Here is a 25,005-nt window from a genome sequence, read left to right on the forward strand (position 1 = left end):
AATTCCGTTTTTCCGTTTTGAATTTTTCTAGACTAAAAACATATGAATCAAAAAGCATGTCTAATTAATTGAAATCATAAAACTTGCACAATTTAACAGCAGTTTCTTAAAAGTGTAACAAAAATTAAATTTTTAAGGCTGTATGAGTTGTTTTAATATTTTTCTCAAATTCAGTTTTATTTTGATCAAATTATGTGAATCTGTTTTCCATAATTTTTTTGAGGTTCCATTAATAGTTTCACTAAATGACTAATTAATTTATAAAGATTAATTAGATTGTATAAAGAATTAATTTATTATATTATTATTTTTATTACTTTTTTTTTTTTTCAGAAATAGTGGGTCAAAGACGAAAAAGGGTTTTAGCATAAAAACAATAAGTGTACTATAGCTTTAATTTTTTAATTTTTTTTAAAAAAATTTTTAAATATTACAAAGTTTTCTGTTTAATTTAATTGCATTTTTGTTAATGCATTTCTGAGCAAAAAATAAATATCATACATTTTCAGAAGACGCCCACTAAAATGTCATTCAGTCTAATCAATCTAACAAAAATCAATTTATGACATATTAAAAAACAAATTACTTTCACCCCAAATACTAATTAGTTGTAATTCTGTATTTTAATAATTTGCCACTATACTAAGTTTTGCACATTTGTCAGTAAGAATTTTTTACTAATTTAAAACACAATCAGATTTAATATGCTGTCTTATTTTTTTATATATTTTAATATGCACAAGTCAGAATAAGCATGAATGACAATGTAACATTATTTCAACCAAATTTTAACATTTTAATCTCCAAAAACTAATGAAACCCTAAACGTAGACACTTTACTTACATCTAATGTGCTTTCTATGGACATAAAATCACTTTTGTACATTTCCATTGATGTGGACATCTTAACGTCTTTGACCCATTTACAGTTTCCTTGTAAATAAATTCTGGTGAATATATATTCATAACATTCAAACTGAATGCCAAGCATTTTATACATATAGTACATATTAGACATCCTCCACCCTGTGTTTTTTCTCTTGTTTTCGTTTCTGCACTAGCTGTGTGTTTATACTCATGTTTGCGGTTTCAGACGGCCGGTATCGGAGCATCCGCACACTTGGTGAACTTCAAAGGAACAGACACCGTGGCTGGGATCGGCGTTATTAAGAAGTACTACGGCACCAAAGACCCGGTTCCTGGATTCTCAGTACCGGCTGCAGAACACAGGTGGAACAACTCGGAGCTAATAGCTTGATGATAGTTCACTCAAATGCAATGTGCCCAAAGGGTTTCCTTTTACTGTGTCGTAAGTGAGGTTATAAGATGATGTGGCCCAATGTAGCCCAATGCATTCTGGTTAGTTAGTGCAGCATCATCACACTTCCCTGTACCAGGAGCTGACAGCGCCCTGTTACATAATTACCAAAGACCAGTGTTTCTTCACACTCCAGCGATTTGTAGTGCAAGTTTAATGTTGTAAATTGAAACAGGAATGTTGCAGTAGTTTCAGCAGTGCTTTTGAAATTTAGTCTTGCGTTGGCATACAGTATGTTTTAGTACAATGCTGCCACCTAGTGGTGGATATCATAACTTTTATCACTGATATCAAACCATTTAGTGCAGTTAGCACTCATGTTTGTGCAATTTTATAATGTAAATTAGCTATCTATACAGATTTATTTATTTTTTTATCAGATTTTTTATTTAATAGTGAATTGGCAGAAAATTGCAAAAAAAACAAAAATATTTAATAACAGTAGTAATATTTTTTTCTTAAGTAATATAACATTTTACATGGATATCGATATATATTATGTGTGTATATAATAATTTATCTTAGTAATAAAATGTTAGTTTTTTTTAATTTAGCCGTTTTATATATAAAAAGTGTATACACACAATTTTAGTTTAATTTAAACAATTAGTTTAATAATTTTATGATAACAATTTAATAATTAAGAATAAAAATATAAATTTTACAGTTTTTCTTAAATAAATTTGCAATTTAATATATATATATATATATATATATATATATATATATATATATATAACAAATGGAATTAATAGATACACTACTAGTCAAAATGATTTATGTTTTTAAAGAAGTCTCTTCTGCTCACCAAGCCTGCATTTATTTGATCCAAGATCAAAAGCAGTAAAATTGTCAAATATTTTTACTATTTAAAACAACTGTTTTCTATTTGAATGTATTTTAAGGTTTAATTTATTCCTGTGATCAAAACTACATGTTCAGCATCATTACTCCAGTCTTAAGTGTCACATGATCCTTCATAGATCATTATAATGACTGATTTGCTGCTCAAAAAACTATTTTTATTGTTATCAATATTTAAAACAGCTGATTTTTTTTTTTTACGATTCTTTGATGAATAGAAAAATCCAAAGATCAGTATTTATCTGAAATAAAAAGCTTTTGTAATATTATACACTATACCATTCAAAAGCTTGAAGTCAGTGTGTGTGTGTGTATATATATATATATATATATATATATATATATATCATTTTTTTGGTAAAGAAATTAATGCTTTTATTATGCAAGGTATGCTTTAAATTGATCAAAAGTGATGATAAAGACATTTTTTCATGTTACAAAAGATTTCTATTTCAGATAAACACTGTTCTTCTGAACTTTCTATTCATCAAAGAAACCTGAAATAATTAAACTCAGCTGTTTTCAACATAATAATGATAAATGTTTTTTGAGGAGCGAATCAGCATATTAGAATGGTTTCTGAAGGATCATGTGACACTAAAGACTGGAGTAATGATGCTAAAAAAATCAGCTTTAAAATCACAGGAATAAATTATATTTTAAAATATATTCAAATAGAAAAAAGTTATTTTAAATAATAAAAATATTTCAAAATTTTGCTGTACTTTGGATCAAATAAATGCAGGCTTAATTTTTTTTCTTAAATAATCTCATTGATGTGTGTTTGTGTTGCAGCACAATCACTGCCTGGGGAAAGGACCATGAGAAGGATGCTTTTGAGCACATCATCAAGCAGTTCCCCTCCGTCCCCGTGTCTATCGTCAGCGACAGCTACGACATCTACAACGCCTGCGAGAAGATCTGGGGCGAGGACCTTAGGAGTCTGATTGAGATGAGGAGCGCAGACGCCCCGCTGGTGGTCCGACCAGATTCAGGAAACCCTCTAGACACAGTGCTAAAGGTAGAAATCACAGTATCTCTTAATTGTGCTTTCAATGTAGTTCATGTCAACTTTTGAGTTTGCTTAGGTCTATTAAATCTTATATTGCAGGTCCTAGAAATTTTAGGAAAGAAATTTTCTCCGACTGAGAACTCCAAAGGCTATAAGGTGCTTCCTCCCTACATCAGAGTCATTCAGGGTGACGGTGTGGACATCAATACTTTACAGGAGGTGTGTATGTCGTCCAGCTCATGACAGAATAACAACTGTGCACTATATGAGCTCTTGGAGATCTTCAAACTTATTCTGTACCTATTTTATTATGTTGCACAGATTGTGGAGGGCATGAAAGAGCACAAATGGAGCATCGAGAACATCGCGTTTGGCTCAGGAGGAGCTTTGCTGCAAAAACTGACCCGAGATCTGCTCAACTGCTCTTTTAAATGCAGTTATGTGGTGACGAACGGACTGGGCGTAAGTGTTGTCATTCGCTGTCAATGCAATTACATGCTTCATCTTTAATTTTATTGATTTGCAATGCACTTAAAATGGTCTGAAAATGGTGATTTTGCATTAATAAAATTAAGCTATTTTTTTAAAAAACATTTAAAGCTATTTTTTTCTGATATTTAAGCACATTCTACCACAAATAATGAAATAACACTGAAAATGAAAAATATTGATACTCTAATGCATGCTGTATATGTAAAATCGTATTTTAAATGTCTTTTTTTTAATGTTACAAAAGTGACAGTGTAATACTGTAATGAACATTTTGCTAGAAATTATGCAAAAAGTAATACTATAGTATGGACCTGGACCACAAAACCAGTCATAAGGGTTAATTTTTTTTTAAATTGCAATTTACACATTGTCTGAAGGCTGAATAAATATGCTTTCCATTGATGTGTGGTTGTTAGGATTAAACAATATCTGGCTGAGATGCAACTATTTATATTGGGTGCAAGAAAATCAAAATATTGAGAAAATCACCTTTAAAGTTGTCCAAATGAAGTTCTTACCAATGCATTAAGTTTTTGATATATTTATAGTGGAAAAATATTTAAATATCTTCATGGAATATGATCTTTACTTAATATCCTAATGATTTTTGGCATAAAAGAAAAATCGATAATTTTGACCCATACAATGTATATGGTTTTGTGGTCCAGGTTCACATATATAATTATAGTATTAGTTGTAGAATCAATTTATAAACTGAATTTATCTGACATTGCATGCTATATATTATTCAGATCAGTGATGTTGAGAAAATGTATTTTATGCATTAATAAGTTGTTGTTGATTATAGGTAAACGTCTTCAAAGACCCTGTTGCAGACCCCAATAAAAGGTCAAAGAAGGGTCGGCTTTCCCTTCACAGGAAGCCAAATGGAGATTTTGTTACTCTGGAAGAAGGAAAGGGTGATCTGGAGGAATACGGAGAGGTACGTTCTTCAAATTTACTTCAAATTAATCATGCATTTGACCTTAAGCCATAAATTTTAAATAAATGGTATAACAAAAATCTTAATTATAATTTTAAGAGGTCTTAAATTTGGAGAAAGACATAAATTGCAATATGGCCTAATGTGATTTAATGAACTTCAAAAGGCTAGGATTTAATAAAAAATTTGTTTAGACATTCTGCAGTTTCGGAGCAGCTTGCAATCAATTCATTAAATGCATTTATGGCAAACGACTGCTTGTGGTTTACTGTTTATAATTTATTAAAAATGTTGGCTGAATGGTGTTTATATTGTAATGTGTTACAGATGGTTGTGTAAGTACATACTTTATCGCTCTCATTCGAAAGTAAAGCAATGACATTTCAAAAATAAGAGTCCCAGAGTATTACAGGCTTTTTTAAAAATTAAAAGTCCTCCATTAATGCATAAAATCATTTGTTCTACTCTTGTTCAGGTTATATTCTTCTGGCTTCTTTGAAATAAAATTTAACATATTTGATATTTTGATGCACGTATCAGAAAAATAAGATTTTTAATTTTTTTTTTTTTGGTAAAGAATTGTATTTTGCTTGCCAAGCCTGCATTTATTTGATTCAAAGTACAGTAAAAACAGTAAAATTTTGAAATATTTTAATTATTTTATTCTATATGAATATATTTTAAAATGTAATTTATTCCTGTGATTTCAAGGATGAATTTTCAGCATCATTACTCCAGTCACATGATCCTTCAGAAATCATTTTGATATTCTGATTTGCAGCTCAAAAACATTTATTATTAGTATTGTGTTGAAAACAGCTGAGTATAATTTGTACAGGTTTCTTTTCATCACTTTTGATCAATTTAAAGCATCCTCGCTAAATAAAAGTAAGAATTTCTATAATTTCTTTTCCCAAAAATAAAATAAAATAACAAATATACTGACTCCAAGCTTTTGAATGGTGTAGTGTATATTACAACAGCTTTTTATTTCATATAAATGCTGGTGATTTCTAATCACCAAAGAATCCTGAAAAAATGTACTGAACTGTTTTAAATATTGATAAAAAAAATTAGAATATTAGAATGATTTCTGAAGTATCACGTGACACTAAAACTGTAGTAGTAATGCTGAAAATCTAGATTTGATCGCAGGAATAAATTATATCCTAAAATATATTCAAATAGAAAGCAGTTGTTTTAAATTGTAAAAATATTTCACAGTTTTACTGTACTTTGGATGAAATAAATGCAGGCTTGTTGAGCAGAAGTTGAGTTTTTTAAACATTAAAAATCTTTCTGTTCAAAAACTTTTGACATGCATATATTGGATTAAACAAGTACAATAAAACTCCGAAAATTGCATGCATTTCCAGTTAATTTCAACTATTTCCATCTGTCCCCTGGCAGGATTTGCTGCACACTGTGTTCAGGAACGGGAAGATTGTAAAGACGTACACCTTCGATGAGGTCAGAGACAATGCCAAGCTGAAGGAGAGTGAACTGGAGGACCTGCTGCTCTGAGAGTGTCTCCCATCAGCCCTCTCTCTCCACCCACACCCACCCGAGAGAGAGCCTGCGTCCCGACAGACGTGAGGACACACACTTACCCCCACGTTCAGTGTACAGAGCCGTTCTATGTTTCTGTCGACCGACTCCGCTACGCTTCAGTGTCTCTTTTTTAACGGCGGACGAGAGCAGTTATCATGCTATTTAAATCATTTAACTGTGTATTTGACCAAGCGTGCTATTGATCACACGTCTTTGCAGGAATGGAGACGTTTTATGTGTGCGTATACCGCAAGAGAAGATTTCGCTTTGCTTGACCGTAGGACTGAAAGGTAATCGTTCAGTGTTTGTCGAATGTGAATGTTGTGTGTAGGGTTTATCACTTTTATGCAAAGGAGACGGCGCAACTAGAGGGATACTTTCATTCTCTTTCATTGGCCTTGTGTTTTTTTCGTCATTTCGGGTTTTGTTCGAAAGGTTTGAAACCTGAAAGAGTGTTTAGGTCACATTTCACCCTAGAATCAAAAGTAAAGAGAAGGTTAATTTTGCATACAGAAAAAAAAATTGCATTATTTCCATGATATTTAAGCTTATTCCAACACCAGTTCTCATTACTATACTGTGTCCAGATGTTGCTTTTATTTTTACTGTTTTGACAGTAGTTAGTGATTCTTACGGAAGCCCATTTCTGGCACTGAATAAAAATAGAAAAAGATAGTTGTGACTTTTTTTCTCACAATTGCGAGTTTATATCTTCTACTTCTGACTTTTTTTCCTCAAGAGGTATGATGTAAACTCACAATTGCGAATTACAAAGTCAGAAGTGTGAGATATAAAACCCGCAATTCTGACTTTTTCTTTTCAGAATCGCAAGTTTATATCTTGCAATTGTGACTTTCTCAGAATTATGAGATATATACTCTCAATTGTGTGTTATTAAGTAAGAATTGCGATATAAACTCACAATTCTGAGAATTTTTTTAGATTTAGACTTTTCTCAGAATTTGGAGATATGAACTCGCAGTTATGAGTTATGAAGTCAGAATTGCGAGATATAAACTCACATTTCTGAATTTTTTTTCTCAGAATTGCAAGTTTATATCTTGCAATTGTGACTTTTTTCTCAGAATTATTAGATATAAACTCATTGTGTTATAAACTCACAATTGCGAGTTATAGTCAGAATTCTGAGAAAAAAATCAGAATTGTGAGGAAAAAGTCATCAATCACTCTCTAAAAATGTTAAATGTTATTACTGTAATGCAGCATTTTTGAAAGGATTTTTTTTTAATTGGCATAAATTAGGCACACATGCTGTATAAATGATGCATATAAAAAAAAAAAAAATATATATATATATATATAATTATATGCATTACAATAATGGGAATTTATGGGCTTTATTTTATGAAAAAGTAGTGTCACAATGTTAACTCTTAAAAATAGATGTATTTTCTTTTTTGCAAAATATAATTCCTTATTCTTTCTTTTAATTTTTGAGGTGAAATATTACCTGGACATGTTCTTGTCCGGATTCATCTGAATATAATAGACCCTTTCTTTTCTGCAAAGAACATTATCCTGATTTTGCCAACATGTTAAGTGCTTCACCATAATATACAATGTAAACCTGACATATTTAAGTCAAAAAAAGTCTTTTTTTTTTTAAAAGTATTTCTCACTACAGCTCTTGCTTTGAAAACGCCAGTTTTATTATACAGCGGGAATCATTTTAAAGAGCTTGGTTTTACTATTTTCCTACTGTTTCAAACTTCAGAATCATTATTTTTTATGACAGACGTAAATATCGCCAGAGGAATATCCAGACTGATTAATGTGGCCAAACTGCCTCCTCTCTTGTATATACCGGCACGCGTGTTTGTTTTGAGAGAGCTGGCTTCTTCTTTGTGCAAATAGAAATCTGTTCTTATTTTTGTCTAATATGCCCATTTTGTACCAACAGAAAAATCCACGTATCTGTTACGTTCTGTAGAAAGACTGATGCTGCTCGTCAGTCTCCGGCACGTGCGTTGATATGCATATGTGCGAGTGTGTGTGTGTACGTACATGTTTGATTGACGATACTTGTTAATTATAATTTCATCGATGTTTTTATGTATATGTTGGGTCTCCCTTTTTCTTTCAGCCTCTTGGGTTGAATATATATATATTTTAAAACTAACTTGACCGATGCCGTTTTTGACAGCATATTACACTGAAGACAGTCCATCCTTTTTGCTGAAATGTTATTCTTTCTTTTCCTTTTTTATGGGATAGTAAAAAAGATGAATCCATTCCCTTTTATAGCTGCTGTAATGACAGTAAACTGTTTTCTCAATGCACTAGCCTTCAATCTAGTAACGAAATCACTTCATTTTGATGATGAGTTAAAAACTGTGTTAAGGAACATTAGTGTGAAAGTTTAAATAAAAAGCAATATCATACCAAATCAGGTTTGAGTTGTATTTCTCTGGATGCGTTGCTCAACAGATGGTCATTTGATTTGGGAAAATAAGCTTTTACTGTTTATATTTGGTTGCAGCTGTTCATTACACAATGTACATACAGCATATTGTTTTATTTTCAATTACAAGCATTATGAACTGAACTGTAATTTTGTTTAGTTGTGGTTTATCTGCAGATACCCAAATTATACTTTTCTGCCCCAGAACAGTAAACAGATCCTGTTTCGAAGCTCAGAACTACATCAAATGATTCGCGAACTCGTGCCGAAGTTCACATCTACATCAAATGATTCGCGAACTCGTGCCGAAGCTCCGAACTACATCAAATGATTCGCGAACTCGTGCCGAAGTTCACATCTACATCAAATGATTCGCGAACTCGTGCCGAAGCTCCGAACTACATCAAATGATTCGCGAACTCGTGCCGAAGCTCCGAACTACATCAAATGATTCGCGAACTCGTGCCGAAGCTCCGAACTACATCAAATGATTCGCGAACTCGTGCCGAAGCTCCGAACTACATCAAATGATTCGCGAACTCGTGCCGAAGTTCACATCTACATCAAATGATTCGCGAACTCGTGCCGAAGCTCCGAACTACATCAAATGATTCGCGAACTCGTGCCGAAGTTCACATCTACATCAAATGATTCGCGAACTCGTGCCGAAGCTCCGAACTACATCAAATGATTCGCGAACTCGTGCCGAAGCTCCGAACTACATCAAATGATTCGCGAACTCGTGCCGAAGTTCACATCTACATCAAATGATTCGCGAACTCGTGCCGAAGCTCCGAACTACATCAAATGATTCGCGAACTCGTGCCGAAGTTCACATCTACATCAAATGATTCGCGAACTCGTGCCGAAGCTCCGAACTACATCAAATGATTCGCGAACTCGTGCCGAAGTTCACATCTACATCAAATGATTCGCGAACTCGTGCCGAAGCTCCGAACTACATCAAATGATTCGAAAAATTATACTTAATAGTGTAGATATGCATACCCTTAAATAAAAAGAGTACTTTTTTAAACAGCTATGTTTCACAAAACTGGACTGAAATCACTCGAGCGGAACTGTTGTCAATGTAACGTTAATGTAATGTGATTGAAAATGCTGTTTAAAAGTGTAAATATACATACTTTTAAATAAAACAAAGTACTTTTTTTTTTTAACAACCATGTTTTGCAAAACTTAACTGAAACTTTTGACGCACTGTATAATAAAACAATTGTGATTACCGAAATGTTTAACAATGCTGCTTGAATATGTACATATACTTAATTATAAAACGAATACATATTTCTAAACCACCATAACTCGCAGCCTACCCAATGTCATTCAAATTAAAAGTTTAATTTTTGGGCGAACTGTTCCTTTAAGAGTCTTGAGTTTATAACGGAGCACAGGAATGTAGAGAATCCATCTCCAGCGTCTCAGAGAATCATATGACTGAAATATTGTTCGCTGAACTCCTTCATTCACTTACTAGACAAGAACCTATCGAAACTGTTGCCTCGTCATGACGCATACTGTTTACGTGCGTCAGATGCAGATACACTATATCTATTACGAAATGCTCCGTATTGAGTAAGTCTACCGTGCAAATCTGAAACTCCGTTTTTATCCTCATCTGGATTTACTCCGGTTTCCTCGCGGGGGAGGAGCAGCATCATTTACCCCAAAACCACGTCACTCTGTCAAACTTGCAGTTTTTTTTTATCAAAACTTGAGCCAGCGAGACTCAAGCCCCTTCCTTTTTCTTCCTGGAGGATATCTGGGTCGGTGGGAAGAGATGCAGACGGGATTTAGATTAAATTTGACCCCCGTAAAAGAGCCTCTGGGTTTTGTTAAAGTCGTGGAGTGGGTAAGTAAGAAAATCCAAATCTGTTCAACACGTTTTCAAGATTTAACTTCATAAGGAGGGCAAAGGCCTGGCTAAAACGCATTTACAACAATGCATCGTTCAATGCAAAGTATGATTCTGTGTAAAAACAGAGTATCTTTACTGAGTAATTCTATGTATTGCATGCAGTTTTCACTTTTTTTTCTTTTAAACCTGGAAAGTGTCATGATGTTTTGTTCATGCATGCTTAAGTGCATACTAGGAAATGATGAAATGTGAGTGCATTTTTCAGTTTAGTATATAACGTTTTAAATGCACTAATGAAAAAAAAAAAATACAAAAGAAGCTAAAAATATAATATAATACAAAAATAGAAGAGTAGAATGTATTTCTGCATGTATTTTTTTTGCATAAAATTCTTGTGAAATAAAGATAGAAAGCCTTCTATATAATTGTAACTTTTTTCTTTCATGCATGCTTGAACAAAACATCATGAAACTTTCCAGATTTAAAAGAAAAAGTTAAAATTATATATATATATATAATTTTGTTCATGCATGCTTGAGTGCATACTAAGAAATTATGAAATGTGTGTGAATTTATTAATTTAGTGTATAATGAAAACGTTTTAAATGCAATAATGAAAAAAGATGTATATTCCACTTTTGAACCCGCTTTGCACATATTTTTTGCATAAAATGCACATTCCCTTCACTAGCAACTCAGCATGTCTTGAGTTTTCTTTAGCCACCTACTTACATGAAGTTCCTCCCTTCTTTATTTCCTCAAAGGAATTTGTTATTGGCAGGGAAAATGGAGTTACTGACTCAGCTGTTGCTGTCTATAATGCATAAATCCAAATGTGGGATGGATGAAAAGCTCCTGTACATTGTTTAAATTGCTTCTTGAGAGTGAGTTGGCAAACAGGAAGTATCATGCAGCGAAACTAAACATCTGGCGTTGGCCGTGAACAGCAGGTCTTCATTTAACTCCTAAGGGTTAACGCAAACAGTGAGGGAATCAAGGTCAAAACTGAGCACAAGATCAGATTAGCATGTCAGATGATTCACGGGAGGTGAAGAAAGCTTATTTCATGGTAAACGTCTGCAGTGCATCTTCAGGTTTGTGCATGTAGGAAACTGAAGACGTGACTGCATGCTTCTATTGTTTGCATGGAGCGTTTCATACATAATGCTTTTGTTTTCTTTAGCTTACGGCTGTGCTTGCGTTTGGGACCTGTGGAGGATATACTGGCAGAAATGTGGTTTCCATCTTCTGCGGCGGAAGCAGCAATGAAACCCTCAGTGCCACTTTCACCTACCCATTCAGGTTTGGTTCAGTAACACTCAGAAATTTCTAGTAAATTATACAAACAACTGGCAATCTTACAAATATTTTTTGTTGTTGTTTACAGTGCAATATAAACTCTTTCCAGGGTTACTTTTATTGACTAAAACTATTAAAACAATTTTGATAATTGAAAATAAGGATTAAAAGCTTAAAATAAATTAAAATTAGATATACAAACATAAAACGTATAACACAATTACAAAGCATAAAATAAATAAATAGATAAAAAATAAGACCTAGTTCAAAATATTAAAGGTCATCCAAAATGTAGATGAGTTTGTTTCTTCATCAGATTTGGAGAAATTCAGCATTGCATCACTTGCTCACGAATGGATGTGAATGGGTGCCGTCAGAATGAGAGTCCAAACGGCTGATAAAAACATCACAATAATCCAGAAGTAATCCACACCTCTCCAGTACATCAGTTAACATCTTGTGAAGCGAAAAGCTGCATATTTGTAAGAAAATGAATCCATCATTAAGATGTTTTTAACTTCAAACCGTTGCTTCTGGCTAAATATGACTCCTCTATCCATAATAGTGTTTTCTGCAACAGTGAATCAGAAAAGAAATATGCACAGATCAAACACTGTGTACAAGCCAAAACAGCCCAAAGCAGCTCTAAACAAGTATATTGTTGGATTTTGATGTGAGACGACAACAGGAGATAGACTTTTTCACAGGAGCGAGCATTATTATGGATTATGGACTTATATTTTGGCCAGATGTGAAGGTTTGAAGTTTTAGATGTATTAATGATGGATTTGTTTCTTACAAACACAGCTTTTGGCTTCATAAGATGTTAATTGTTGGATTGGAGTGGTGTTGATTACTTGTCGATTATTGGGATGTTTTTATCAGCTGTTTGGACTCTCATTCTGACGGCACCCATTCACTGCAGAGCATCCAAGTAAAGTAAAGCTAAATCTATTTATGTTTACATATATTCACAGGGTTCGTACAAGTTGCTTAAATTGCTTGTATTTTAATTTGACTTCTTGAAATTTAAGGCCTGGAAAACCCTTGAAAATAGCGATATTGGGCTTTGAAGCAGGTTTGTGAATCTTTTGATTCAAATCGGAACGAGTTTGTGAATCACTTCGTGAATTGAATTATTTGAATCAAATAATCGCAATACGTAGACGAGTTTGTTTCTTCATCAAATTTGGAGAATTGTAGCATTGCATCACTTGCACACCAATGGATGTGAATGGGTGCCGTCAGAATGAGAGTCCAAACAGCTGATAAAAACATCACAATAATCCACACCACTCCAATCCATCAGTTAACATCTTGAGAAGACGAAAGCTGGATGTTTGTAAGAAACAATTCCATCATTTAAAGCTTTTTTAACTTTAAACCTTCACTTAAATCAAGTATATACTCCATGATAACACTTCCTTGAGTGATAAAGTGATTTGATCTGAATCAGGAGAGAAATATGCACTGCTCTAAACAAATATATTGGTGGATTTTGATGTGAGAAACAACAGGAGATAAAGCATTATTATGGATCATGGACTCATTCTTCAGCCGAAAGCAACAGTTTGAAGTTAAAACATCTTAATGATAGCTTTGTTTCTTACAAACACACAGCTTTTCACTTCACAAGACATTAAATGATGGACTGGAGTGGTGTGGATTACTTGTGGATTATTGTGATGTTTATTTATCAGCTGTTTGGACTCTCATTCTGACGGCACCCATTCACATCCATTGGTGAGCAAGTGATGTAATGCTACAGTTCTCCAAATTTGATGAGGAAACAAACTCAACTACGTATCGCGACCATTCGATTTGAATCAATCAATTCAATTTGCGAAATGATTCACAAACTCGTTCCGATCTAAATCAAATGAATATTGCTATTTCAAGAGTTTTCCAGGCCTTAAATTTCAGCGCTTTAAGCAACTTGTACGAACCCTGCGAATTAGGGGTGTGCGATATGACGATTTTTGATCGTGGACGATTAAAATGTCTCCACGATCTGCTTTTGAATAAATATCGTAGTATCGTGCTACAGTGTGCCTCCGTCTTAATATACTGTACATTCACTCACGGGGCACTGCACTTATTCATATTCGCGATCACAAAAGTACATTATTTGAATGTGCTTCAAAGTCTTGCCGGTAAAATAACGCCATTTGGTCCGCGCGCTGTTCTGGCATGCGCTTCATGAGCGCGTAAACCTGAAGCACGTGCGCTAAAAGCCTGTCAAACAGCACCTGATTACTAAACTGAGCTATCTTTGGCGTTTAATTTGCTTATACTGTCAAAAACACGCAAGGATTACATATAAACACAGTCGGTTGTCTAAAGTGAAAGTAAACAGTTAAGAGAAAAACGGATGCGCGCCTGTATAGATGCGTGCAGCTCTGCAACAGAGCTAAACATGCTGTCGATTGTCATTAAAGGGACAGTACACTCAAAAATCTTGTCACTCACATGTCCTAAATCTCTATTAATTTTTTTCTTGTGCTTAACACAAAAGGAGATATTTTGAAGAATGTGGGTAACAGTAGCTGGTCCCCACTGACTTAAAATAAATAAATAAAATATATGGAAGTAACTGGGGACCCAGCAACTGTTTGGTTACCCACATTATTCAAAATAAGTTCATATGTTCAGCATGTTTTATGCTTAAAAAAATGCGAGAGTGAGTAAATGATGACATAATTGTCATTTTTGGGTGATGATACGCTAATAAAACAAAACACAAAGGAAAATCACTCACTGCTCTTGACTGAAGAACTTCAATACAGTTGCTTTAAATGTTGCTTCTATGTATAATTTATGTATATAATGTATATAGTGTTTTATTTTTATATTCGTTAATTAAATTTCTTGAATGCTACTGATAAATACACCGACTGTACCTGAAAATTAAAGCACTGTTTGTTTTATTTGTATAGTATGTGTATATGTAACATGTAGCTTATCTTTGTTCTTATTTTTTAAGAACAAAGAAAATAATGACAAAGATTTTTTTGTCTTCGCCCACTTTGGCTTAAATATCTGCCATTCTTTTTATTTTATATTTTGTTACCTTGTAAGGTTTTGGTTTTAAAATAGAAAAATTAATTTGGCTGTACTACTCAGACAACTTGTAAAAAAGTAAAACCAACATGACAAAGAATCGTGATAAAATCGTGAATCGTGATATTTCTTGAAAAAATCGTGATATGATATTTTTACCAAATCGCCCACCCCTACTGCGAATGTATGTAAACATAAAGAGATTTGAAAAAATGTAGCTTTACATTACACGGATGCTCTGCAGTAAATGGGTGCCGTCAGAATAAGAGTCCAAACAGCTGATAAAAGCATCACAGCATTCCACAAGCAATCCTCCAGTCCATCTTGTGAAGTGAAAAGCTGTGTGTTTGTAAGAAATATTTGCACAGGATCCATTGGAGAGCAAGTGATGGGATGTTACGTGTCTCCAAGTGTGTTGTTTACATTCATTTGCAGGCTAAACCAGGAGCTCCTGGTGGAAAACAACAGCACTCTTTGCAACCGCACAGTTCCTGCGACCCATCTTGTAGGCGACTCGTCCTCCTCGGTGGAGTTTTTCGTGGCTGTGGCCGTCTTGGCTTTCCTCTACTCAATGGTGGCTCTTCTGGTCTATCTGGGCTACATGCACGTGTACCGAGACTCAGACTTCGGCCCGATGTTTGTGAGTATGCAACTGGCAGAAGAGCTTGAACTAGTAGTAACAACACTACTTTTTTAAAGGGAAAATTCTGTGTGTTTTCTAGGATTTTGCACTGACGGCAGTGTTTGCGTTCCTGTGGCTGGTGTGTTCGTCTGCGTGGGCTCGAGGTCTGCAGACAGTGAAGGACGCCACCGGGACGGCTGGCATTGAATCCACTCTGGCTGTGTGTGCGGATAGAGATGTCAAATGTGAAGTCACTGATTATGCCAGCATGCGCTCACTCAATATATCTGTGGTAAGAAATGACACTAACCAGTCAGCGGTATTCTTTCACTGTTTATTATCATGCTGATTATCAATTGTTAACACTATCAAAAAGGGTACTTACCCTTAACATTGAGATGCAATCTTAAAGACAATATGTGACCCTGGACCACAAAACCAGTCTTAAGTCGCTGGGGTATATTTGTAGCAATAGCCAAAAATACATAGTATGGGTCAAAATTATTGATTTTTCTTTAATGCCAAAAATCATTAGGAAATTAAGTAAAGATCATGTTCCAAGAAGATTTTTTGTAAAATTCCTAATATAAATATATCAAAATGTGTTTTTTGATTAGTAATATGCATTGTTAAGAACTTAATTTGGACAACTTTAAAGGTGATTTTCTCAGTATTTTTATTTTTTTTGCACCCTCAGATTCCTGATTTTCAAATAGATGTATCTCGGCCAAATATTGTCCTATCCTAACAAACCATGCATCAATAGAAAGCTTATTTATTCAGCTTTCATATGATGTATATATCTCAGTTTTGTAAAATTTAACCTTATGACTGGTTAAGTCGCTGACCCTGGACCACAAAACCAGTCTTAAGTCGCTGGGGTATATTTGTTGCAATAGCCAAAAATACATTGCATGCGTCAAAATGATAGATTTTTCTTTCATGCCAAAAATCATTAGGATATTAAGAAAAAATCATGTTCATGACATTTTGTAAATGTCCTACTGTTAATATATCAAAACTTAATTTTTGATTAGTAATATGCATTGCTAAGAACTTCATTTTGACAACTTTAAAGGCGATTTTTTTTAATATTTAGATTTTGTGCACCCTCAGATTCCTGATTTTCACATTTTTGTATCACAGCCAAATACTGTCCTATCCTAACAAACCATACATCAATGGAAAGCTTATTTATTCAGATGATGTATACATTTCTTATTATTAGGTTTGTGGTCCAGAGTCACACATTAAACTGCATTTGCAATGCATTTGACTTCTTTATTAAAATTAAAAGGATTTTTTTTTTCACTGGCATTTCATGTTTTTTAAGTATGTACACTGGCAGCCAAAAGTTTGGAGTAATTATGCTCAACAAGGCTGCATTTTTTTGTTAAAAAATACTGTAAAATTATGAAATATTATTCTAATTTAAAACACCTGTTTTCAATATGAAAATGTTTTAAAATTGTATTTATTCCTGTGATGCAAAGCTGATTTTTCAGCATCATTACTCCAGTTTTTAGTGTCACATGATCCTTCAGAAATCATTCTAATATGCTGATTTGCTGATCAAGAATGCTCAAAAAGCCTGCATTTATTAAAATTATGAAATATTATTCTAATTTAAAATACCTGTTTTCAATTTAAATATGTTTTAAAATGTAATTTATTCCTGTGATACAAAGCTGAATTTTCAGCATCATTATTTTGTGCGAGATTTTGTGTCTCTTACACTTTCGGGGCTGCTTTTATTAATCTAAAAATACAGTAAAAACACTAATAAAGTGAAATATTATTACAATTTTAAAAAGCTGCTTTCTATTTGAATAAACTATAAAATTGAATTTATTCCTGCGATGCAAAGCTGAATTTTCAGCATCGTTACTCAAGTTGTCAGTGCCACATGATCCTTCAGAAATCATCCTGATATTTTGATTTGATGGATCAAGGTCGAAAATAAGTACAATTAAAGAAAGAAATGAACTTTTATTCACCAGGGATGCATTAAATTGATCAAAAGTGAGTGTGAATGTGAATTAATTGTTTTAAATCATCAAAAAAAATGGTTATATATCATGGTTTCCACAATTGATAATAATAATAATAATGTTTCCTAAAGAGCGAATCAAATATTAGAATGATTTCTGTAGAATCAGTGATACTGAAGACTCCAGAAATTGAGTTGAAAATTCAGCATTGCATCACAGAAATAAATTACATTTTAGCAGATGTTAAAATAGTAAACGTGTATTTTAAATTGTAATATTATTTAACATTTTTACAGTTTTTGCTGTATTTTTAATCGAATAAATGCCGCCTTGGTGAGCAAAAGACATTTTGAGCCTGAGTCTATATTATAAATAACTGACTCCTAACTTCATTTTCAGATATTTGGTTTCTTGAATCTGATCATATGGGTTGGGAACGCCTGGTTTGTCTATAAGGAGACGCGCTGGCACTCTCAGAAAGTCAACGCTCAACAAGCGGCGGGACGGGGTCCAAATCCAGCGCCCATCTAAACAATGGGGAAAAAAACACAGTAACAGTTCATGCTTTATGCAATTTGTCTGTAAGAACAATAATCAAACAACTGTTATGTTAAATTGTGACGTTTCTCTTGTTCCTTTTCTCTTTTATATCTTTTGATTTCTTGCATACTTGAAAATATCTTGGTTATATTTCTTCGGCATGCTCTTTTAAAAAAAACTTTTAATGGAGATCAAATATTAGAAGGATTTCTGAAGTATCAGTAATGGAGCTGAAAATTCAGCATTGCGGCCCAAAAATAAATTACATCTTTTAATAAATTGACATAGTAAACAAGTATTTGAAATTGTAATATGTTTTAACATATTTACAGTTTTTACTGTATTTTTAGTCAAATAAATGCAGCCTTGGTGAGCAAAACACAGTAACAGTTCATGGTTTATGCAATTTGTCTGTAAGAACAATAATCCAACAACTGTTATGTTAAATCGTGACGTTTCTCTTTTATATCTTTTGATTTCTTGCATACTTGAAAATATCTTGGTTATATTTCTTCGGCATGATATTTTAAAAAACTTTTAAAGCAAATTCAGCGTTTTGAATGCACTATTACAATATATTTCACTGTTTTTTAAATCAAGCATACAAGTCTGTGTATAAAAAGTGTCTATGCATAATTTCTTTGTATTTTTGCATTTAAAAAAATAGCAGTTTCTTCATTACCAAATGTTCAAATGTTGCGTTTATATTGTTATCTATGCATTTTTATGCAGTATTAAGCCTTTCTGATGGAGTTGGAGTTTCGTTTAGGAAGGTTTTCATTCATTCCTGCCACTGTAATGTCATTTTTTGATGAATAAAACTGACTGTGAACTGTATTTTTTGCTATAGATGATGCAGGATTTTGTGCTTCTGGGGAGAAAGTGTGATTCCGTACCCAAATAAATCCTGGCTTCCTTCTGGTATAATGGCGCTTTTGTTTGTCGGCTCGTCCTGTGACTTCTCTGATCAGCGTTTGTCAAAAGAACAAACAAAACCTGATCTGGAGCCAAATCCTCAATATGAAACACATTCAATGTCAAGAGTTTTTAATGCCTTTCAGTCTGTAGTACATTGCTTTAAATATTAATAATTAATTAATGCATTTTTATTTTGTATTATACTGTTTTGTGTGTGTGATATTTTCCTTGCTGTCCGTCTTTTTCATATTTTAAAAACTAACTTTAGCATTAAGTAGTGTGTATGTATTTATTGCGTTACATCGCCACCTGCTGGCAATTATGAGACGAAGACTTTCTTGTGTAACAGCTGAAATTATTGGCATTTGTCATAACTTTTTTTAATTACAGGATGACACAAATCTGCCTGAATGTTAACTAAACTAAAGCCCACATTGTGTGAGAATGACTATTAAAACAACAACGATAACTGTATTAAAAAAGCCATTTTAGCCTACTATTATTGCCATAATCGACAGTAATTTTACAAAATAATTTTATTCAAATATTTTATGTAAAAGATAACATGTTTGGACAACAATTTAGCAATTACAGAATTAATAATAATAATAAAATGCATATAATAATACAGTTATTATTGTATTATTATTAGTTGTCAAGTAAAACCATTATTAGTAGTTGTTGAATTATTATTATTATTCATAGGTGTATTAACTGTTGAATATAAAATAAATTACATTTTATTGTTTACATAATAGATTAAATAATATATTAATTTAATAAATACAAATAAAAAAGTCATATTAATGTTAATAATAACAATATTATAATCGTTGTTGTTATTAATGAATGTAATGCATTATTTATTATTTAATTATATGTAAACAATAATTTATAGTCAAAAACTATCAATAACAATAATAATATAAAAATAAAATATATTAATGTAAATAATAACAACAACAATAATATTATTTTTTATAATTAATATTATATTTTATTTATTCATTTAAAGTACAATATTTATTATATATTATGTAAATAATATAATGTAATTAATTTTATACTTAACAGTTAATACAAGTATTAACACAACAACAATACTACTAAAAATAATAATCATTATCTTATCATATTATCTTTAACATCAACAACAAGTAATATTTACAGTAACTACTAAAATATTATTACATTATTGTTATTAATATTGCAATGAATTATATTAACATTTATTAATAAATTATTTATATAATGAACATATTAATGTATTCATTAATATTTATATGTAAAAAATAAAATGAGTCAACAAAACAAAACTATCAACAATAATATAACCACTATTATTAATAATTAATAATAAAATAAAATCTTTATTATTTACATTAATATTATCTTTATTATGTAATAATTATTATTACTATTTTATAATAAAATAAAATGATTATTAATGTTGATAATTCTTATTTACATTAATATTCATTTTATTTTAATATTATTATTATTAAAATGAAAAAGAATAATAATGTACTATTCTTTTTCATTTTATTAATAATAAATATAGAAATAAAATAAAATGAATATTATAATAATTATTGATGATGATAATTATTACATGTATTAACTTTACCTTTTTTAATTGTATTCATTTAATTAATATATTATTTAATATTGTTATCTATTATGCAAGTAATAAAATGTAATTTATTTTATAATTAACAGTTAAAACAACTATGAATAATAATAATAATAGTAATTATTATTATTATTATAACACAACTACTACTATGGGTTTTACTTACTACTACTAATAATAAAATGATATTTTTATATTATTATTATTACTATTTTACTAATAAAATAAAAGGTATACTGATGTAAATAATAATAATAATTATTATTTACAAGAATAATCTTTTTATTTTAAATAATAACAACAATAATATTATTATTATAATTAAAAGGATTATTAATGTAAATAATACAAATTATTATTATTATTTACATTCATATTTTATTAATATTTAATTTATATTTTTAAGTATTACTATTTATTATATATTATGTAAACAATAAAATGTCATTAATTTTATGTTTTATCTTCCGCATGAACAACTAGTAACACTACTACTATATGTATATGTAATAATAAAATAAAACGACCAATACTACTACTATTAATAGTACTGCTAATACTAATAAAATGTAATATGCACGATCAAAAAAAATAAAATAAATAAATAACAGTGTAAGCACGATACACACGTTCAACCTTTCACCTTTCGGTCTCCCGGAGCCGAGCGGAGCCGAACGCAGCCGAACGCTCTCCGAGCGTTGGCGAAGGTGGCGTCATATGTTTCTCTCGCTCGCTCGTCTCGCTGTCTGTGAAGGAAGAAGGAAGAGCAATGGCGACGCTGTACCGCCGCGCGCTCACACTGCACACAGGAGCCATAACACACACCGTAAGTGCCATTACCCCCCTCAGACACTCATTTGACTGCAGTAAGGCGCTCGAAGATGTCAGGCTTTTATAACGGGAGGTCGTGTGCGCGCGCGCGTGTCCTCCGTGCATCTGCGCTGCTGCATAAACAACGCGCCGTAAACGCGCGTGCATTCGCACCACCGTCTGTCACGAGTGATTGACAGCTGTCATGCACTTCTGCACTTTATGCGTGAACGCGCCAGCGTTAGTGGCTCAGGAGACGGAGTGTGTATAAGTTTAGACTCAGTGTGTGTGTGTTTGTGTGCGTGTTTGCATGTGTGTGTGTGTGTTGCTTTGCTGGATCAAGACAGCCATCTAGCTACCAGTGTCTGTAAGTGTGCACGCTAGTTAACTGTTTGCTCACAGTGACAGTCTTAATGCATGCTGCGATATTGAATGTTTTCAGATCTGTACTCTGATATTGCTGGGAAGAAGCTCGTGAAAGGTTCAGAGGTGATCAGATTCAGTAAAGCAGGTGAGTGTGTGTTTGTTTGTGTGTTTTTGTGTGTTATGATGATGGTGGGCGTTTCTTCTCGTGTCATCAGCTTGTTATTGTTGTCAGAGCTCATATTGGCTTAGGGTAAAGCTGTACTTTCGTAGGATGCATTGTCAGGATAGCAGAAGTTCATACATGCAAATAAAAAATGCACTGCTACTACTATTATTGTTATTAATATTTCATGCTACCAATGAAACAATGTTTGGTGCTTTCTTAAACAATGCATTTGAGTAACTACAGCAATAAAAAGATCATTTAATACCTTATATTTTCATTTATTTTATTTTAATAAATAATATTATATATAATATATAATATATAATAGTTTTAAATGTTTAATGAGTAATATTATGTCTTGTAACTTTTATATTTTAAACAAATATTAAAATTTAAATTAATAACAATGTTTTTTTATATTTTTCATTTATTTTATTTTAATAAGTAATATTATATTCAAATAAATATATTGTTTTACATGTTTAATGACTAATATTATGTCTTGAAACTTTAATTATATTTTAAACAAATATTAATATTTAAATGTATATTAAAATAATAACAAACATTTTCATTATATTGTAATATTTTTTTTTATCTTATATTTTATTTGTATTGTAATTATAATGAAATAAATGTATGAATTCTATTTTACATGCTCTGTATTTTACATTTTATTTTAATTACTAATATTGTTTTTATTGCATTTTATTAAAATAAAATCTTCACTATTGCAAATTACATAATTAAAATATTAAAATACAAAAAAATAAAAAATACTAATATTTGATATTACTGTAATTAATAAAATAAATAAAAGAATTTAAATGGTTTTAATACTGCATATTTGTATTATATTTTAATTAATAATATGTTTTTATTTTATTAACAAACATATTAAAATATATATCTAAATTATATTTTACATATTTTATATTTTACATTTTACATTTTATGTAAATAAAATCTAAAGTTATAGTTTATATATATTGTAAATTAAATAAATCATTTTAAATAAATAACATTTTATATATTGTAATTATATTAAAATAAATACAGAATTTAAATGGTTTTAATAAAGCATAATTCAGTTTTGATTTTAATTAGTAATATATGTATTTTTATTTTATTAACAAACATTTTAATTTATTTTAATGTTGTAAATTAATTAAATTATATTTTGAATAAAAAGAATATTTAAAATGAAACAAAATTACAATAAAATCTTTAATATTGTAAATAACATAAATTAAAAATTTAAATTAAAAATTAAAAATACCAATATTTGATATTATTGTAATTATTAAAATAAATAAATAATTTAAATAGTTTTAATATTGCATATTTGTATTATATTTTAATTAATAATGTGTGTTTTTATTTTATTAACAAACATTTAAAATTGTAATATTTAATATTTTTCACTGTTTCTTAAAATATAATATTTTTATATTTAAAATTACTGTAACACAGCATTTAAATGTTTTAATATAGTATATTTAGTTTTTTTTAAATTAATAATGTTTTTTATTAACAAACATTTAAATTATATTGTACTTTTTTATATTTTTCAGTTTTATCTTAAACAGTCCTAAATATTAATATTTTATCTTTTTTTAAATAATATTAAAATAAATATCTAAGTTATATTTTACATATTTTACATTATATAAAAAAATATGTATATAAATGAATAATATTAATATTTCATATTACTGTAATTATATAAAAATATATTTTAAATATATATTTGAATATATATATATATATATATATATATATATATATATATATATATATATATATATGTATGTATGTATATATATATTCTTATATTTATTTTTGTTTTGAAATTTTATTAGTAGTAGCTAAAATTTGCATAAAAACAGTACTTATGTTGTGCTAAAATAAAAAAGTAAAAGCAACAACTACATCAACAAAAACAAATAATATTATTTTTATTTTAGTATCAACTTGATAATAAAAAAACATTTTTTTTGCATTTAAATAATAAATAAATCTATTATATCTGTCTGTTATGTTAAGTAAAACCTTTAAAAAATAATTAACAAACATTGTATTATATAATAGCTGGACAGATGTATATTCAAATAGTTAGAAAGGGATCTGTTTCACAGTCAGTGGTGTTTTGTACTCACTTTGCAGTATTCACAGTTTTACATTCTGAACGAAAGCATCATCTACCTTTTAAGTGTCTGACCACGACACACACAAGCAGCTGGTGTTAATACAGTTCAGCTCAGTTTTTCTCACTGTTAACATCAGCTGTAGCTCTCAGTGTTAGCGTGTGCGTTCTCAGTGTGTACTAGCGGAAGTGCGCAGTGATTCTGCATGGATGGTGGAGGAAAGCTCAGCCAATCTGACAGACTCCTCTGAACACCGACGTCACAGATCTCTACCGATCATCAGCTTAAAACAAAGCTGAGTGACATAAAACTGGAGTTTACAACTGTTTAAAAAAGTCATAATCATGTCAGCCTTCATTGGCAACCTTGGTTAATAATTTATTGGGTCAGATGTGGGAAGAAAATCCCTCACATGCACCCGGAACCATTTACATGTCGCTCACGGCCCGTAAAATGATTATTCCATAAATAGTTCACCCTAAAAATTGATATAGATGAGTTTGTTTCTTCATCAAATTTGGAGAAATACAGCATTGCATCACTTGCTCACCAATGCATGTGAATGGGTGCCGTCAGAATCAGCTGCTAAAAACATCACAGTAATCCACACCACTCCCATCCATCAGTTAATGTCTTGTAAAGCCAAAAGCTGTGTGTTTGTAAGAAACAAATCCATCATTAAGACATTTTTAACTTCAAACCGTTGCTTCCAGCTGAAATATGTCCTTTATTAGTATTGAAAAAGTTGATTTATCTGAATCAGGTGATAAATATGCACGAATCAAGCACTGTTTACAGTCCAAAAGAGCTCGAAACAAATATGTGGGTGGATTTTGATGTGACAACAAGTATTAATATGGACTCATATTTTGGTCAGAAGCAAGAATTTAAAGTTAAAATCGTCTTAATGATGGATTTGTTTCTTACAAACACAGTTTTTGGCTTTGCAAGATATTAATTGATGAACTGGAGTGG

The 25,005-nt window shown here is 31.1% G+C and overlaps 2 protein-coding genes across 2 annotated transcripts in view; both read left to right on the forward strand.

The window, feature by feature from the left end:
- The window catches only part of LOC141333453 (nicotinamide phosphoribosyltransferase-like), a 16,584-nt gene extending 7,997 nt beyond the window's left edge, over positions 1 to 8,587 (forward strand). The window contains exons 2-7 of the mRNA XM_073838469.1: positions 1,094 to 1,230; positions 2,978 to 3,203; positions 3,294 to 3,413; positions 3,516 to 3,656; positions 4,495 to 4,629; positions 6,040 to 8,587. Of these exons, the coding sequence (XP_073694570.1) occupies positions 1,094 to 1,230; positions 2,978 to 3,203; positions 3,294 to 3,413; positions 3,516 to 3,656; positions 4,495 to 4,629; positions 6,040 to 6,153 (873 nt within the window). The 3' untranslated portion in view covers positions 6,154 to 8,587. The remainder of the gene's footprint in view (positions 1 to 1,093; positions 1,231 to 2,977; positions 3,204 to 3,293; positions 3,414 to 3,515; positions 3,657 to 4,494; positions 4,630 to 6,039) is intronic.
- Positions 8,588 to 10,048: 1,461 nt separating this feature from the next.
- sypl1 (synaptophysin-like 1) lies at positions 10,049 to 19,140 on the forward strand. Its single transcript, XM_073838540.1, has 5 exons — positions 10,049 to 10,472; positions 11,662 to 11,780; positions 15,273 to 15,477; positions 15,560 to 15,751; positions 17,850 to 19,140. Exons 1-5 carry the CDS (start codon positions 10,401 to 10,403, stop codon positions 17,979 to 17,981), a joined length of 720 nt encoding a protein of 239 aa, XP_073694641.1. The 5' UTR covers positions 10,049 to 10,400; the 3' UTR covers positions 17,982 to 19,140.
- The last annotated feature ends 5,865 nt before the right edge of the window (positions 19,141 to 25,005 follow it).

Source organism: Garra rufa, chromosome 4, assembly GCF_049309525.1.
Source record: "Garra rufa chromosome 4, GarRuf1.0, whole genome shotgun sequence".
Taxonomy (NCBI): domain Eukaryota; kingdom Metazoa; phylum Chordata; class Actinopteri; order Cypriniformes; family Cyprinidae; genus Garra; species Garra rufa.

What these genes read in the sequence shown, in the direction of transcription:
- sypl1 (XM_073838540.1), top strand. Translation starts at nt 10,401, where the DNA reads ATGCAGACGGGATTTAGATTAAATTTGACCCCCGTAAAAGAGCCTCTG. An exon ending in CAGACTTCGGCCCGATGTTT is followed by an intron (nt 15,478 to 15,559) that starts GTGAGTATGCAA and finishes TGTGTTTTCTAG; the next exon opens with GATTTTGCACTGACGGCAGT. An exon ending in GCTCACTCAATATATCTGTG is followed by an intron (nt 15,752 to 17,849) that starts GTAAGAAATGAC and finishes CTTCATTTTCAG; the next exon opens with ATATTTGGTTTCTTGAATCT.